The 16,883-nt window shown below is 38.3% G+C and overlaps 1 protein-coding gene across 1 annotated transcript in view; it reads left to right on the top strand.

Moving 5' to 3' along the window:
* LOC116893918 (ATP-binding cassette sub-family A member 3-like) overlaps positions 1 to 16,883 on the top strand; it is a 91,776-nt gene that overhangs the window by 16,160 nt on the left and 58,733 nt on the right. The window contains exons 6-10 of the mRNA XM_032895640.1: positions 5,571 to 5,830; positions 6,147 to 6,263; positions 6,767 to 6,884; positions 10,864 to 11,037; positions 11,629 to 11,807. Of these exons, the coding sequence (XP_032751531.1) occupies positions 5,571 to 5,830; positions 6,147 to 6,263; positions 6,767 to 6,884; positions 10,864 to 11,037; positions 11,629 to 11,807 (848 nt within the window). The remainder of the gene's footprint in view (positions 1 to 5,570; positions 5,831 to 6,146; positions 6,264 to 6,766; positions 6,885 to 10,863; positions 11,038 to 11,628; positions 11,808 to 16,883) is intronic.

Genomic DNA, 16,883 nt, shown 5'->3' with positions numbered 1-16,883 from the left:
GGATTAGACAATGTTGTCCACTCTCTCCCTACTTATTCAATATAGTACTTGAAGTCTTAGCCAGAACAATCAGACAATCAAAGGTGGTCAAAGGGATACAAATTGAAAAGGAAGAAGTCAAAATATCACTATTATAGAATACTTAAGTGACCCCAAAAGTTCCACCAGAGAACTACTAAGCCTGATAAACAACTTCAGCAAACTGGCTGCATATAAAATTAACTCAAATAAATCAGTAGCCTCCCTCTACTCAAAGGATAAACAGGATGAGAAAGAAATTAGGGAAATGACACCCTTCACAATAGCTACAAATAATATAAAATACCTCAGTGTGACTCTAACCAAGCAAGTGAAAGATCTGTATCACAAGAACTTCAAGTCTCTGAAGAAAAAAATTGAAGATCTCAGAAGATGGAAAGATCTCCCATGCTCATGGATTGGCAGGATTAATATAGTAAAAGTAGCCATCTTGCAGAAAGCAATCTACAGATTCAGTGCAATCATTATCAACATTCCAACTCATTTCTTCATAGAATTAGAAAGAGCAATTTGCAAATTCATTTGGAAAAGCAAAAATCCCAGTATAGTGAAAACTATTCTCAACAACAACAAAAAAAAAACAACTTCTAGGGGAATCACCATCCCTGACCTCAAACTGTATAAAAACTGCATGATACTGTTAGGGACAGGCAGGTAGATTAATGGATTAGAATTGAAGACCCAGAAATGAACCCATACACTTATGGTCACTTGATCTTTGACAAAGGAGCTAAACCACCCAGTGGAAAAAGATAGCATTTTCAACAAATGGTGCTGGTTCAACTGGAGTTCAGCATGTAGAAGAATGCAAATTGATCCATTCTTATTGCCCTGTACTAAGCTCAAGACCAAGTGGATCAAAGTCCTCCACATAAAACCAGATACACTCAAACTAATAGAAGAAAAAGTGGGGAAGAACCTTAAACCCATGGGCACTGGGGAAATTTTTCTGAACAGAACACCAATGCCTAATGCTCTAAGATCAACAATCAACAAATGGGACTTCATAAAATTGCAAAGCTTCTGTAAGGCAAAGGATACTGTTCTAAGGACAAATGGCAACAAACAGATTGGGAAAAGATCTTCACCAATCTTATATCTGCTAGAGGGCTAATATCCAATATATACAAAGAACTCAAGAAATTAGACTCCAGAGAATCAAATAGCCCTATTAATAAATGGGGTACAGAGGTGAACAAAGAATTCTCAGCTGAGGAATATCGAATGGCTGAGATGTACCTAAAGATATGTTCAACATCCATAGTCATCAGGGAGATGCAAATCAAACCAACCCTGAGATTCCATCTCACATCTGTCAGAATGGCTAAGATCAAAAACTCAGGTGATGGTAGATGCTGGTGGGGATGTGGAGAAGAGGAACACTCCTCCATTTTTGGTGGGATTGCAAGCTGGTACAACCACTCTGGAAATCAGCCTGGAGGTTCCTCTGAAAATTGGACATAGTACTACCTGAGGACCCAGTTATACCACTCCTGAGCATACACCCAAAAGATGCTCCAACATACAACAAAGATACATGCTCCACTATGTTCATAGCAGCCTTATTTATAATAGCCAGAAGCTGGTAAGAACCCAGATGTCCTTCAACAGAAGAATGGATACAGAAAAAGTGGTACATCTACATAATGGAATACTACTCAGCTATTAAAAACAACGACTTCATGAAATTCATAGGCAAATGGATGGTACTAGAAAATATCATCCTGAGTGAGGTAACCCAGTCACAAAAAAAAAACATGGAATGCACTCACTAATAAATGGATATTAGCCCAAAAGCTCGAATTACCCAAAATACAACTCACAGACCACATGAAACCCAAGAAGAAGTGCAACCAAAGTGGAGATGCTTCACTCCTTCTTAAAAGAAGGAACAGAATATTCATAGGAGGAGTTATGGAGACAAAGTTTGGAGCAGAGACTGAAGGAATGGCCATTCAGAGCCTGCTCCACCTGGGGATGCAGCCCATATATATACAACCATCAAACCCAAACAATATTGCTGATGGCAAGAAGTGCTTGCTGATAGGAGCCTGGTATAGCTGTCTGCTGAGAGGCTCTGCCAGAGCATGACAAATACAGAAGCAAATGCTAGCAGCCAACCATTGAACTGAGAATAGGGTCCCCATTGGAGGAGTTAGAGAAAGGATTGAAGGAGCTAAAGGGGGCTTGCAACCCCATAAGAACAACAATACCAACCAACCAGAGCTCCCAAGAACTAATCCACCACCCAAAGAGTATACATGGACAGATCCATGTCTTCAGCTGCATATATAGCAGCTTTTGGGGCACCAATGGGAGGAGAAGCCCTTGGTCCTGCAAAGACTCTACTCCCCCCCCCCGTCCCCCAGTGTAGTGGAATATCAGGGCAGGGAGTTGGAAAAGAATGGGTGGGTGGATGGGGCAACACTGTCACACAAGAATACGGAGAAGGAATGGGATAGGTGGTTTATAGATGGGAAACTAGGAAAGGTAATAAGGTTTGAAATGTAAATAAAAATATTCAATAAAAATGGAGTTCACATCTAAATAGAGAATTCTTTATAGAGGAGAAACACTAAAATATTTAAAGAAATGTTCAACATTTTTAGTCATCAGAGAAATGAAAATCAAAACTCCTTTGAGATCCCACGTTACACTCATCAGAATGACAAAGTGACATTTGGTGACAAGTGACAGCTCATGCTGGCGAAGATGTGGAGTGAGGATAATATTCATCCGTTACTGGTGGGAGTACAGACTTATACAGCTTTTATGTGAATTAGTTTGGCCATTCCTCAATTAGCTGGGATAGACCTATCTCATGATCCATCTCTCTTGGGTATATATCCTAAGGACGTTTTATCCTACTACAGAGACACTTGCTCAATCAAATTCGTTGCTGCTCATTGCTGCTATGTTTGTAATAGCCAGAAATTGGAAATAACCCAGATGTCTCCCAATATGTGAACGGATTACAAAAAGGGGTTATGCTTAGACAACATGGTATTTCTCTGATGTTAAAAAATGAAGTCATAAAAATCACAAGTAAATATATGGAACTAGAAAGCAATCATCCTGAGAGAAGGAACCCAGACCCAGAAAGGCAAATATATATATTTGCTTATATATGAATATAAGCTGTTAAATCAATGATAAACAAGCTACAACCCATAGAACCACAGAAGTTAGTTAACAGAGTAAGGAATTATGGAGTTAGAGATAGATATCTCTAGGAAAGAGGAATAGAATAGTTATGGATGAATGGGGGTTGGACTAGAACAGAATGATCAAGTGAAGAAGAGGTAACAAAAGGGAAACAAGGGAGGGAAGATAGAAAGAGACAGCTAAAAGTAAGGACAATTGAGGAGTAGTATAGAAACTTTATAATAGAGTAGAAAAATATATAAAATATATTAATTATATGGTATAGTATGTATGCTATATATACTATATTACACTATATTTTTTCTTTGCTGATTTCTACATGAATTCTCCAAATAATGTAGATACCAAGCCACAACTGAACATCTCTTGTCATCAAATGAAGGATTGGTTCACATTTATTTGAGATGTTGGTCAAAGGGTTCCCATGGGAACCTCTAAACTACCAAGGGTGTTGTCAAGGCTATAGGTTGCTCCCCAAAAATTTACAGCCAGCCACATTGCTGAAGACAACTCACTGAACATGGAGAAATCAAGCTGGTGCCTACAATGGAGTCTTCTCCCCTATGGGCTAGCACCTTTGGTACAGAAAGGTACACTGCCTACTACCAAAGGGGAAATGTAAACTCCAACCCGACCACAAACTCTTTGATCTGCAATGGTTTCCAGCCTGCAAGATATACTAGTGCAATGGTGGCACAAAGCTCATGGAAGTAACCAATCAATATCTAATTTGACTTAAGGACCACTCTGCAAGATGGAACCCATACTCAACATTGCTTTGGTCACCAATAACCTGAGACAAGATAACCAGGGACATATACTATTATTCTTAAAAATATGTAGAGAGAGCAATAAAATGACTCATAATAACATTCTGCTATACTTATAAATCAGTGCTGTGCTCAGTCACTATCAGAGAAGCTTTCTCCTGCAGCAGATGGGAACAAATACAGACATACAAGTAGAAATTATGCAGAGAATAAAGACCTTGGGACACTCAGCCCTAAATGGGATGACTCCATCAAATTCCTCACCTCGGGGTACAAGGGATTCCATGGAACTTTTTTGTATACATATATTATGGCTTCCAATTTAGTGTTTTTGTGGGATTCTTGAGTGCAAATGAGTGGGTCTCTGATTCTTGTGCCTGCTCTTGTGCTCTTTCTCTTTTGTGCGTCTTGTTCTAGTCCAACGTGTTAGCTTTTGTTTTATCTTCTTATACCTTATTATTACCCATTAGAAGCATGTCTGTTTCTCAGTGAGTACAGGAAGGGGGTGGATTTGAATTGGAAGTGAGATGGGGAGTTATTAGGATAAGTAGAGGGAGGGGAAACAGTTACCAGGATATATTCTAGGGGGGGAATCTATTTTTCACAAAAAGGGAAAAAGAAATCATGAGAAGTTTCCACAGAGTAGAGGAGACCATGCAATGCCCCAATCTGCACGGGAAACTGGAACAGAAAGGGAGCATTAAGAAAATGCAATGCTAGTGAAGTGCACATTGAGTCAATGTAGTATGAATTGCATCATGCTAGTGTTGAGTTCTTGGTCTTAAAAAGTGTGCTGTGATGACATAGCACATGAGACTAAGGGAATGTGGCACAAGGTGGACAGCAGTCTTTCTCTTTTCAGTATTGCCTTTCTAAGAGCCCTTTGAGACTTTTAAAAACCTTCCCCTCTCATGAAATTCCAATGTCACAGGGTGATTTCAGGATGGCATGGAGTAATCCAGCCTCCCATTGAAGATGCATGGCATACAAGAGCCTTCTATACTGCTTTTGTAACTATATACTTATTCAAATAAAGCACACCTGTGGAAAATGTGTAGCTTTGGAATTCAACATTGTGAACACACCCCCAACCCCAGATGTTAGGAACAAAACAAAGATATTTAATCTCACCAATTGTGTGTAGCAAATTACTCTAAGCACCCATCTATAACAGGAAGAGAAAGTATAAAGTCATTAACGCTTCAGAAAGGAAGAGCCACGCCACCTTTATTCACAGCAAATGGACTCATTCTGTGTTTAATGTGGAGAAATGAGGGGAAGGATCTTAGACATAGAGAAGAGGCTTTGCTCTTTTCCATTGACATACAATCCATGCATCACCCAACAGAGGCATAGGGTCTCAGAAGCTAACATTGCTAGACATCTCCCATTTCATCATGTGAACATCCCAGTGACTTCACACAGACTAAGGTGGCTGAATCATGCCTTAGTCATAGAATTCTGTGAGATCATCTTCACTGCCTGAATATTTCTAGATAATACATAAATTATCTAGGTAAATGAGTTTGCTTTTTTCCTTGTTCAGTTCAGCTGCTGCTAGTCATGTTACTTAGCAATCTTTATTTTCTCCTTTAGGGTACATTACTGAAGGATTCCTGGCTGTGCAACATGCCCTAGACAAGGCCATCATGCTCCACCATGGTGGAGCTGCTGCAACGGCACTCTTCAATGATGTTAGCCTTTTCATTCAGAGATTTCCATACCCTGCATATTATCATGATCACTTCTATTTGTTTGCTAATACTTTTGTCCCTCTAACAGTGGCAAGTATCTTCTTTTTGAATCATCTTATCTTAGTTTGGTCCATTGTGTGGGAAAAGGAAAACCGATTAAAGGTAACTCTATTTTTCTTGTAGACACCATTTACATTAAAAAAAATTTGAAAGTGTGGCATGAACTTATATGGAAGATTGAATTACTTCTTCATATTCAAAATTGATAGACAGTTCTGTTTCACTTACAATTAATGAAATTAACATGAAATTCTGGCCTTTAGTCTTAGCCTGTGTAACTTGGAGATATGGGACATATATATGAAATTAGATAACATGTCAGTACATTTTGAGAGCTCTAAGACACTGGTGTGTGTGTGTGTGTGTGTGTGTGTGTGTGTGTGTTCATGATACTCAATTTGTGATAATTCTCCCACAGGAATACCAGCTCATGATAGGACTGAGAAACTGGATGTTCTGGGTTGCCTATTTCTTCACCTTCTTCTGTTTGTATTTTATTAACATTATATTTATGTGCATTGTTTTATTTGTCAAGGTAAGTGTCTTCTTGATTCCAGCATGCATGGCTAAACTTAAGGAGGGAGAGCAGGAGTGCAAAACCAACCCAACACTCTAGGGTTGCTGGGAAGAGGGAACTTAGCCTTTGTGGACTTGGTTGTAGAATCTCAAAGGCTGCTTGTTCTCTCCACTGCCTTCAGTTCAAGTCAAGGTGGGAGGACTTTCTTCAAGAAATCAGTTGTTTGGTGCTGGAGATGTGACTTTAAAGATGCTTGCCTGACATAGGCAGATTTCTGCATAAATAGGGGTTCATTCTGCATGCCTGTAATCGTAGCAGGCAGAGGAATGTCATCTTCAGCTACATAGAGAATTCAAGGCCAGCCTGGGCTCTATAAGACCCAAAAGTATTAATTCTTCATCTCCATGAGAGAGTCACTAGGGTTGACTAGGAATGATAAAATATTTAAGGATATTTCTTTCTTTATGCCTTGTGATAACACATTGTAACTGACTAAACTGGATTTCTAATTATTTTGCTAGATTGATCCTGCGCCAATATTCCTATACAATGACCCAATCCTTGTCTTCATCCTTTTGTTATTTTATGCCATCTCCTCGATATTCTTCAGTTTTATGATTAGCACATTGTTTAATAGAGGTGAGTGGATGGCTCTTCCTGGAAAAGAGCCAAATCAACAAACCAAAGCAAATGCTATATTTGAAAGCTCCTACTAAATGTTAACTACCGCCACATCTGCAATCTCAGTGCCCTAACTGAGATGTCCTATGGCCTTGTAATGACTTGAAGTGAAGAGAATGTTCAGTGATAGCTCACACTGTAATGCTGGTACTTGTGAAGCAGAAGCAAGAGGATCAGGAGTTTATGGACATCTTCAACAATATAGCAAGTTTGAAGCCAGCCTAGACTATATGAGATTTTGTCAAGAAGAGGAAGAAGAAGGAGGGGGAGGACAGGAGGAGGAGGAGGAGGAGGGAAGGAAGGAGGAGGAAAGAAGAAGAAGAAGAAGAAGAAGAAGAAGAAGAAGAAGAAGAAGAAGAAGAAGAAGAAGAAGAAGAAGAAGAAGAAGAAGAAGAAGAAGAAGAAGAAGAAGAAGAAGAAGAAGAAGAAGAAAAGAAGAAGAAGAAGAAGAAGAAGAAGAAGAAGAAGAAGAAAATAATCAACTACACTGGGTGAGAATGAGAATGGTGGTATGATCATATTTGATCATACTTGGGGGTTCCTTCTAGCCTTAGACTATCTCTTGTATAGTATCCATCTAGCCCTTCCATCACGCATATTGAGATGAAAATGGCTTCTGAATTGGACAGAGCAGTGACTGCATGTATCAGATAACAAGAAAAACAAGAAAAAAACCAGAATTGTTCCTTGCACTTAAACACTTGGTGTTGGTCTGTTGTGTATTTGAAATGCAGTGATTAACACAGAGTGATTAGCACTGACCTTTGGTGTATGGATATCAATCACAGGCACAAAAATTATTTTAGAGTTTTCCAAAGAAGCAGAAACAATGGGAAATAAAGGGTAACATGATAAATTAATTTGCTTGTTTATGGAGGCCAAAGAGTCCTACTATCTGAAATCTGTGACTGGACAAGTCAGGGAAGCCAGTGATAAATTCCAGTATGTATTCTAACACCCCAGAATGAGGGGAGCCAATGGTGTTAATCTAGTCTCAGGGCAGGACAAGACTGATGTACTGGCCATGAGAGCAGTCAGGAAGAAAAAGAGAATTCTTTCCCTCTCCATATTTTTGTTCCTTCCAGGTTCTTAGTGTAGGACGGTATCTTCTCATATAAGGCAGGGCAACCAGATAGGTTTGTAAGTCCACACATTCAAATGCTAACCTCAGCTGGAGGCACCCAGACATATCCAGGAATAATGTTTACTCTGTGTACCCCACAGTACATTAACGATGGCATGGGAAACTAGTCACCAGCAAAGGACACGCATAGAGCAATGAAAATTACTAAATCACAGCATACCCAAAAAATGGTCAGAGGTCACAGCATCACAAGTAAAGATGGGCTTAGGTAGTAGGTAGGTTTTAAAAGATTTTTAAATGATTGAAAGATGAAAATAGAAAAAAAATCAATGGATGTAGATATTCACTCCTTCATCCTTAAATCATTCATTCATACATTCTTTGGGTTATATACTTTGTGCTTAGAGTCATCTCTAACAACAGAGACAAATAAAGCTTTCTTCCTTGCGCTTCACAGGCCAAGTTGCGTTTTGTGGGGCGGGGGGTGTGCGTGTGCATGCGTGCGTGTGTGTGTGTGTGTGTGTGAAGTTACAGTCCTGTTAGAAGGTGAGAATTTCTGTTTTTCTATGTCCTTGCCAGTTGTCAGCACCACAAAAGAGAAATGAATAGTAACTTTGCATTTCATCAGTTTCTAACGAAGCTTAAGTGTGTCTAATGAGTCAGATATGTTTTCTCTTCTGGAAACTGTGGCCATGCTGGGCAGGTGTGGTAGCTCACACCTATGATCCCAACACTCCAGAGGCCGAGGCAGGAAGAGTACTAAAAGTTGGAATGCAGTTTGGTCTACAAAGTGAGTTCCATGCCTACATAACAAGGCCTTATCTCAAAAATTATCCAGTGCCCTTTGTTTACTGAAATCTATCATTTTGTCTGATAGTTTAGCCATTTCACCCTTTCTGGGTGTTGGCATGAATTATTTTGTTCTAGATTCATAATTAATGTAATGTATCTTTGGACATGCAATAGCTTCTATCTCCTTTACCGCTCCAAGATTTAACTAAGGCTACTTAACTAACTTACTGTGAACAAGTAAGGTAATGGTAACTGGTCAGGAAGGATTGGCATCTGACACTCATTTATTTTATATGCCTCGTCTGTTGCTTTCTTGTGTCTTCCATCTTGTATTCTCATCTTATTTCCTCTTCTATCTTGCTTCTGATTATTTTCTTATGTAAATTATAATTAATGTCATATTGTGATCAATTTATGACTTTAGCATCAGTGACAATAATAAAAATACTTCTGTAGAGTTCCAGCAAGTATTAATGGTATATCCTCTCCTCTCAGAAAGATAACTAGAGGGAGTATGTTTTCCCCAGCTTTTTAGTTCTTATTAGTAAATCATATAATAAAATAACAAAAAAATTACTAAGGACACCAAGCTCCTGATGTGTGGTCTCAGAACCAGAAAGTCTTTCTCACATTGTTGAAGGCTGGCTTTGCCTCATGCATAATTCTTGGTTGACAAATCTTTGTTTTATTTACACAACATCATCCCATGACTTCCTACCTATGCTGCCATTCTGTACTTGACAATTCTCTTCCTTCATACTCTACAGTTTGTTTTCTAATGTTTCTACTGTAACTCAGGACCTCAGCACACTACCATTGAGTAACTCCCCCAGCACTTTATTTTGCCAACTCTCCACCTTTTAAACTTGAGTGCCTTTTTTTTTTTTTGATGTGCCTCAGTGTAAGTTTCTTTGACTTCCCTATTTGAAGTTGTGTGTGGGGATTTAATTGTTGTTGTTTCTAGATGAGGTGTATGCCTTTTTATTTTAAATGTAATGATTTTCAACCACAGTTCTAATCAAATGCTTGTTTTCTTCTTCTGTGGCTGCTGTTTGCATATGGAGGTGACTTTGACAGTGAACCCCAGATCTCTTAGATTCTGCCAAGCTTTTGTTTTTCTCTTTCTGCTCCTTAAAATTGTGTAATGTTCATTGTGCTATTTTAACTGCTGAGTTTTTTTCCATTTGTCTCCCCAGACATGTAAATTCTTCATTTTGTATATTTTAGTTTGCAGTGTGAGCATCTGTATAGTTCATTTTTATAATTTCCATTACTTCATTGGTTGTCTTTATACATTTTGATAAGTATTGATTGTCTCTATCTTTTTCCTACCCGCCCCCCTCTCTCTTTTCAGAAACTGAGCATATTTAAGACAGATGGTTTACAGTCTTTGTTTAATAAGTTCAGTATCTGACTTTCTCAGGGCAAATGTTTTCTTTGTGTTGTGTGCTTTCTTTCTCCTTTTGTATTTGAATAGCTCATACCATTTTGTTTGCATGCTTCATAATTCTTTGCTGAATACAGCAATGTTTCAACTATTTTTAAATGATAACTCTGAAAATGAATCACATTTGGGACTCCTAAATACTCATCTAGTTGAGATTTTGTTGTTGCTGTTTTAAACGTTAAACTGTAGTGTTTTGATTTATTTAAGGATGCTTCTTCCCATCCATTACCAAGGCATGGACTGAATCACATAACGCCTGGAGGAATATTTTGATTATTCCAATAGTTATAATTTCTTAGGTTAATTGGTAATAAATAGAATTGTAAATTTCTAATAACTGGTATGATGCTCATAATCACTGCATATAGAATGAACAATTTCAGAAAAAAAAATGAGCTCCTTATTTTTTTATCAGAGCTCCTTGTCAGAAATATCCTGTGCACACAGGCACTCCAGGTATTGCATTTATGTCCTGGGGAAAACAGGGGTAGATAACACAAATGTTTTCATTATTTGTAATGCCTATCTCAGTGTACACTTGGAAAAAAACCAAATCGACATGTTAGATTTTTTTAAATTGCTTAAACTGACCACCCTTTCCTTTGCGTTTGCAGTCAGTTTTGCTGTGAGCTTGGGAAGTTTCCTTTTTTTCCTCACCTACTTACCGGCTATTACAATGAATCAAAGCTTTGAGCACATGCCACCCAGGCAGAAGCTGATTTGGTCCTTCGACTTCAATGTAGGGATGGCATTTGGATTTAGATTCCTAGTCAATGCAGAAACAAGGAGTGAGTAGTGACCTTGTAAATTTTCCTGTGTTCTAGTAGATACATAGCTGATATCTTACTGGTTAATCATAGTTTAATTTTGATTAATTTAATTTATTTTCGATTGCTAAACTGTCCTCCCAAATTTTCTTCTACTTTATACCAGCATATTAAGTGTATGAGTGGCTTCACAGTCTCTCTGGCAGTCCAGAAATTTCCTTCCTGTCTCTGCTGTAGCAGGCATCTATCCCTACACTTCAGTGATAACATTTCTCCAACATTATGCATTCCAGTGAGATGTTAGCATGCATCATGGTGAGGAGGTGAACCATCATGCTGATACATAGCTCTGCTTAATTTTATTAAGTTATATTTTCCTAACTTTTGTGTAGTTCATTTCTATCCCATTCATTTTCAACTGTTTCTCTGTGTATAGTGAGAGATAGTTTCAAGTTACTTATTCAGGTAACCTCTTAGAATCCTAAATTCTAAGGTTATCAGAAGGTATTAGACTTGCATAGAAACCTCTAGAAAGGACCAACGAGTGACTCAATTATGATACAGATCTTAGTTCCTCTGGCACCTAATTGAATGTCTCTTGCTTTGTCTTAGAAACTGGAATGAAATGGAGTAACATATTCCTACCAACGGATTCAGACAGCCTTTTATTTACCTATGTGCTAGGAATGCTTTTAGTTGATGCTTTCATATATGGCCTTGTGGCCTGGTACATAGAAGCTGTCTTTCCAGGAGAGTACGGTGTGCCAAAGCCGTGGAACTTTTTCTTGATGGTGAGTCTTCGCGCCTGTTATTTTTTAATGAATCCTTGTGAATTTATTCTAAAACATCTTAAAAGAACAACCACTAGTCAGTTTTATACTATCTACTACTGAGGTAGTAGAACAAACAGGAGAATTTGCTATACTAATTCAGTACCATTTTCTTAATACAGCCTGAGCCTCATGCATGCTCACACACACACACACACACACACACACATGCACACACACATGCACACATACACATGCACACGCACACGCACACGCACATACACACATACACATAATGGAAGTAAAATCTTAGCATCCTAAATTATTATTGCAGATATCTATAATTATATGTGAGGAAACAATTCATGGGTAAGAGCTGGAAATTTACCAAACTGTACAAATGGTGAGTAATCAATCCACAGCATTTGCAGGACTGTGTTACAGAAAGACTATGTGTTTTTAAAGAACTTAGCAACACTGCAACTCTGGACATTAACACAAAGAAATTAAATCATATTTTGATCCTCATCACTGTCTTTTGTCTGTGTTTCTCACAGTCAGAGCTATAGGAAATAGTATGAAAATCTTGGGCCTATATGTTGCTCAGAAGAGATCTGATTTAGGACTCTCTCTGGGATATCAGTTTGTGTTAGTTTTCCTCTATTCTTCTCAAATATTTAATTTTGTGGGGCAGGATCTTTTTATTTTTGAGATAATAATTTTAATTATATTTCTCCCTTCTTTTCCTCTTTCCAGGTGCTCCTATGTACCTTCCCTATTCTCCTTCAAATCCATGTCCTCTTTTTAAAAATATAATGTATGTGTATGTATATACACATAGATTCTTAAACATAGTCTGTTCAGTCCACTAATGCTACCTGTATGTAAGTTTCAGGACTAACCACTTAAAACTAGACAACCAATGGATGTGCTACCCTGGGGAAGGCCAACTCTTGCTCCCAGAGTTCCTCCATTGTCTATAGGTTTTGTGTAGGGTTGAGGACTTATCAGATCTTCTCTTTCTAGTTTGGCATGTTCCTTGTTCAGCTCCCATTAAGGTTGTGTTGGCGAGACTCTATGAGTGTAACTTCTGATTATTACTAGGAGACATAATCAAGTTCCCTGATCCTCTTAGGCTCTTCTCAGACCCTCTTCCATAATTCTCTGAGCCATAAGTGTGAGAGCATTTTGTAAATGAATCCACTGGGACTGGACTCTGCATTTTTGTTTGCCTGTACTTTTCTGTTATGGTCTCCATTTTTGCAAATAGAAGTTCCATTGATGCAGGGTGAAGGCTACACTTATCTGTGGGTTTAAAAACAAGTGTTTATAGATCGTTGTTAGCTATTATGCTGGTTTAATAAGGTCATGGCTGTAGGTTCTCCTCCAATATCTATGACTTCACTAACCCTGAGTAGTTGGCTGGGTTTCCAGAACCAGGCATGGTCTCTTTCTTCTTGAGACAGTTCAAGAGAACTGTTGGTTACCACTAAGGTAAGTATGCCACTATTACACCTTTAGGGTTATCATGCCAGACTCGTCATTGATTTGGTTTATAGGCTGGCTAGAACTGTTGGCTGCCTTCCTCCTTTGGAAGCTTGCATGGTGCTTTCCACTAGCTAGTCCTCAGAGAGGGGGCAGACAGGTCAGTTTCAGCATAGTAGATTCTTGGCCCTGTATCTAAAGTGCATGGTGTCTCTAGCAATATTTAATTTCTGCCAGCTGCTGTGGACAATATGAATCAGCCCCATATCCCACACCTGGAATTAAAACAAAAACATAATCTTGTGATATTTCTGTGATTATAAAGGGAAAAGGTAACAAAGGGTAACATCAATAGGCTGTATGTTTTGGGAGTCTCTTAGACAGCCTTGACTAACAGCTCAAAAGACAGGTTCTTATGTCTGGTATTGGGTTTTTTTAAATGGGTGTTCTTTCACTCTTGGAGAGAGAGAACAAGTAGCCCAGATAAGAAAAGTTTACTAAAACTCTATATGTATATATTTATATGCAAGGAATTATGTGAATTATGGGATTATACATGGAGTTATGACTAAATGAGATTTTTGGTAAATAATTAATAATATATCTGTGGCCCTTTCAGACATCCTTTTTATTACTTAACCCAATTCCATCCTTCTTCTGCATTTACTTCCATTCCTCTTCCATCAAGTGTCTGTCCTTTTCCCCCTGCCAGATCACTTGTCTCTGCTATTTCCCTGTATGCTCTTCCCACCTTCTTCTGTAATTATCTCCCTCACCCTTTCTAAGAAGCCCATTCTTTTCCCATTTCCATGATCAGATCATTTACACCCCACCTTTTCCCTCTTCATTGCTCCCCAATTCTGGCAATAGTTCCATTTTACCTTTTTGGTTTCTATAGTTACTATAAGCTATGATATGTATTTGCATCTGAAGTTTGGAACTAGGAGCCCAATAAGAGAGAACATGGGATTTTTAGATCTGGTTTGCCTCATTTAATATGATCTTTTCTAAAAGTTAGTGATTTAATTTTTGTTACAGATGAGTAGTATTTTACAGTGTGTTTGCCATGCATTTTCATTACTCATTAATCAGTTGAAGGTAATTTAGGCTGTTGTGTTTCCTATCTATTGCAAATAGAACCACAATGAACATGATTGTTCTATTGAATTATACCTTATTGAATTATTGTCAGACAGGATGCAAGGGACAATTTTAATCTTTGAATTTATAAAGATTTGTTTTGTGTTCCAGGGTGTAGTCTATTTTTTTGACAAGCTTCCATGTGCAGCAGAAGAGAAAATTAAGTCTTTGGTGTTTGAATTAAATAACTATAGATATATGTTAAGTCCAGTTGTTATATGATGTCAACTTACTCTTGATGTGTCTCTGGTTACTTATGTCCAGATGACATGGTCTACTGGAGAAAGTAAAATATTGAAATTACCTAGTACTAATTAATGTTAATCAATGTCTTTAAATCCAACAATAGACTATTCTTTTAGTGAAATTGGATATGCTGAGTTTGGGGCAAATATGTTAGATAATAATGTCTTCTTGGGAAATGTCCTTTGAAAGATCACTTCTGATTAGTTCTAATTTAAAGCCTAAAGTTTATATTTTCAGATATTAGAGTGGTGGCAACTGTTTGGTTCCTGGTTCTATATCATTGGGTTACATTTGCCCATCTTTTTACTAAAAGGTGGCACCAACCTTAGCCTTAAGACTAAGATATGTTTCTTGTAGGGAGCAAATAGCTAGGCTTTGTTCTTGATCAATTCAGTCGGTCTATGTCTTTTGATTAGGGAATTAAGGTCGTTGATATTTAAAGTTATTACTGAAATGTGTGTGTTAATTGTAGTCATTATGCTGCCAACTTTTGCTTTTGTTTTGTATCTCCATGAGCCTTCATGTTTTGTTTTGTTTCTGTTTTTTTTTAATTATTTTATTAGATATATTTCTTTACTTACATGTCAAATGTTATTCCCTTTTCTGTTTCCTGTCCATAAGCCCCCAACCCCTGCCACTCCCCGATACAGATGTTTCCCCCATCCCCCCTTTGCCCCCCACATTCCCCTGCACTGCGGGTGCAACCTTGGCAGGACCAAGGGCTTCCCCATCCCCTGGTGCCCCAACATGGCTATTCTCTGCTACATTGTTGGGAGTGATGCCCTTGAAGCCCTCCATTATTGATGTTATTATTATGATTTGAGTTAAGTATGACTGGGTTCATGGAAAATCCCCAGCCAGCTGCAGAAGACTAATACAAATCTGGTGGTCAAGATAAACAATAATATGATAAAGTTCTCCTGCTGACTAATAATATGACAAACCTGTGACCTTTCTAACATCCTGTCAACATCAGCCGATTCCCTGACCACATGAATACTGTGTCCTTGTCCTGCATAAATGTTTCACACTTCCCCCCTCCCTCTGTTACCCATGTTATGGTATAAATTCAGCCTTGGGGAAAAATAAAATTATCGCCTTGATCAGACTCTTGTCTTGGCGTCCTTCTTCGTGTCTCTTGTCCCCCATTCTCTTCCAGATACACCCAACACCCATCGCTTACACTACATATGCAGTTGGAGCCCTGGGTCAGTCCATGTATAGTCTTTCAGTTGTGGTTTAGTCCCTGGAAGCTCTGGTTGGTTGGCATAGTTGTTTTTATGGGGTTCCAAGCTCCTTCAACTCTTTCAATCCTTCCTCTAATTTCCCCCAAGGGGATCCTATTCTCAGTTCAGTGGTTTGCTGCTAGCATTGACCTCTGTATTGGACATGCTCTGGATGTGTCTTTCAGGAGAGATCTATATCCGGTCCGTTTCAGCACTGATAGGTCTGCCTTTACATGTTACCGGATCTTTTTCCCTTACTCCTTTTAATATTCCTTCTTTGTTTTGTGCATTTGGTGTTTTAACTATTATACGACTGGAGGAATTTCTTTTCTGGTCCAATCTCTTTGGAGTTCTGTAGGCTTTTTTTTATGTTTATGGGCATCTCTCTCTTTAGGTTAGGGAAGTTTTCTTCTATAATTTTGTTGAATATATTTACTGGCCCTTTAAGTTAGGAGTCTTCACTTTCTTCTATACCTATTGTCCTTAGGTTTGATCTTCTCATTGTGTTCTGGAGTTCCTGGATGTTTTGGACTAGGAGATTTTTGCATTTTACATTATGTTTGACAGTTGTGTCAATGTTTTCTATGGTATCTTCTGCTCCTGAGATTCTCTCTTCTATCCCTTGTATTCTGTTGGTGATGCTTGTATCTATGACTCCTTGTCTCTTCCTTAGTTTTCAATCTCCAGGGTTGTCTCCCTTTGTGCTTTCTTTATTGTTTCTATTTCCATTTTTAAATCCTGAACGGTTTTATTCAATTCCTTTACCTGTTTGTTGTGTTTTCCTGTAATTCTTTCAGGAATTTTTGTGTTTCCTCTCTAAGGGCTTCTACTTGTTTACTTGTGTTTTCCTGCATTTCTTTAAGAGAGTTCTTTATGTGTTTCTTAAAGTCCTCCATCATTCTCATAAAATGTGATTTTAAATCTAAATCTCGCTTTTCTGGTGTGTTTGGATATCCGGTATTTGCTTTGGTGGGAGAACTGGGCTCTGATGATGCTAAGT

Source organism: Rattus rattus, chromosome 2, assembly GCF_011064425.1.
Source record: "Rattus rattus isolate New Zealand chromosome 2, Rrattus_CSIRO_v1, whole genome shotgun sequence".
In the NCBI taxonomy this organism is placed as follows: domain Eukaryota; kingdom Metazoa; phylum Chordata; class Mammalia; order Rodentia; family Muridae; genus Rattus; species Rattus rattus.
This window is presented reverse-complemented; position numbering and strand designations above follow the sequence as displayed.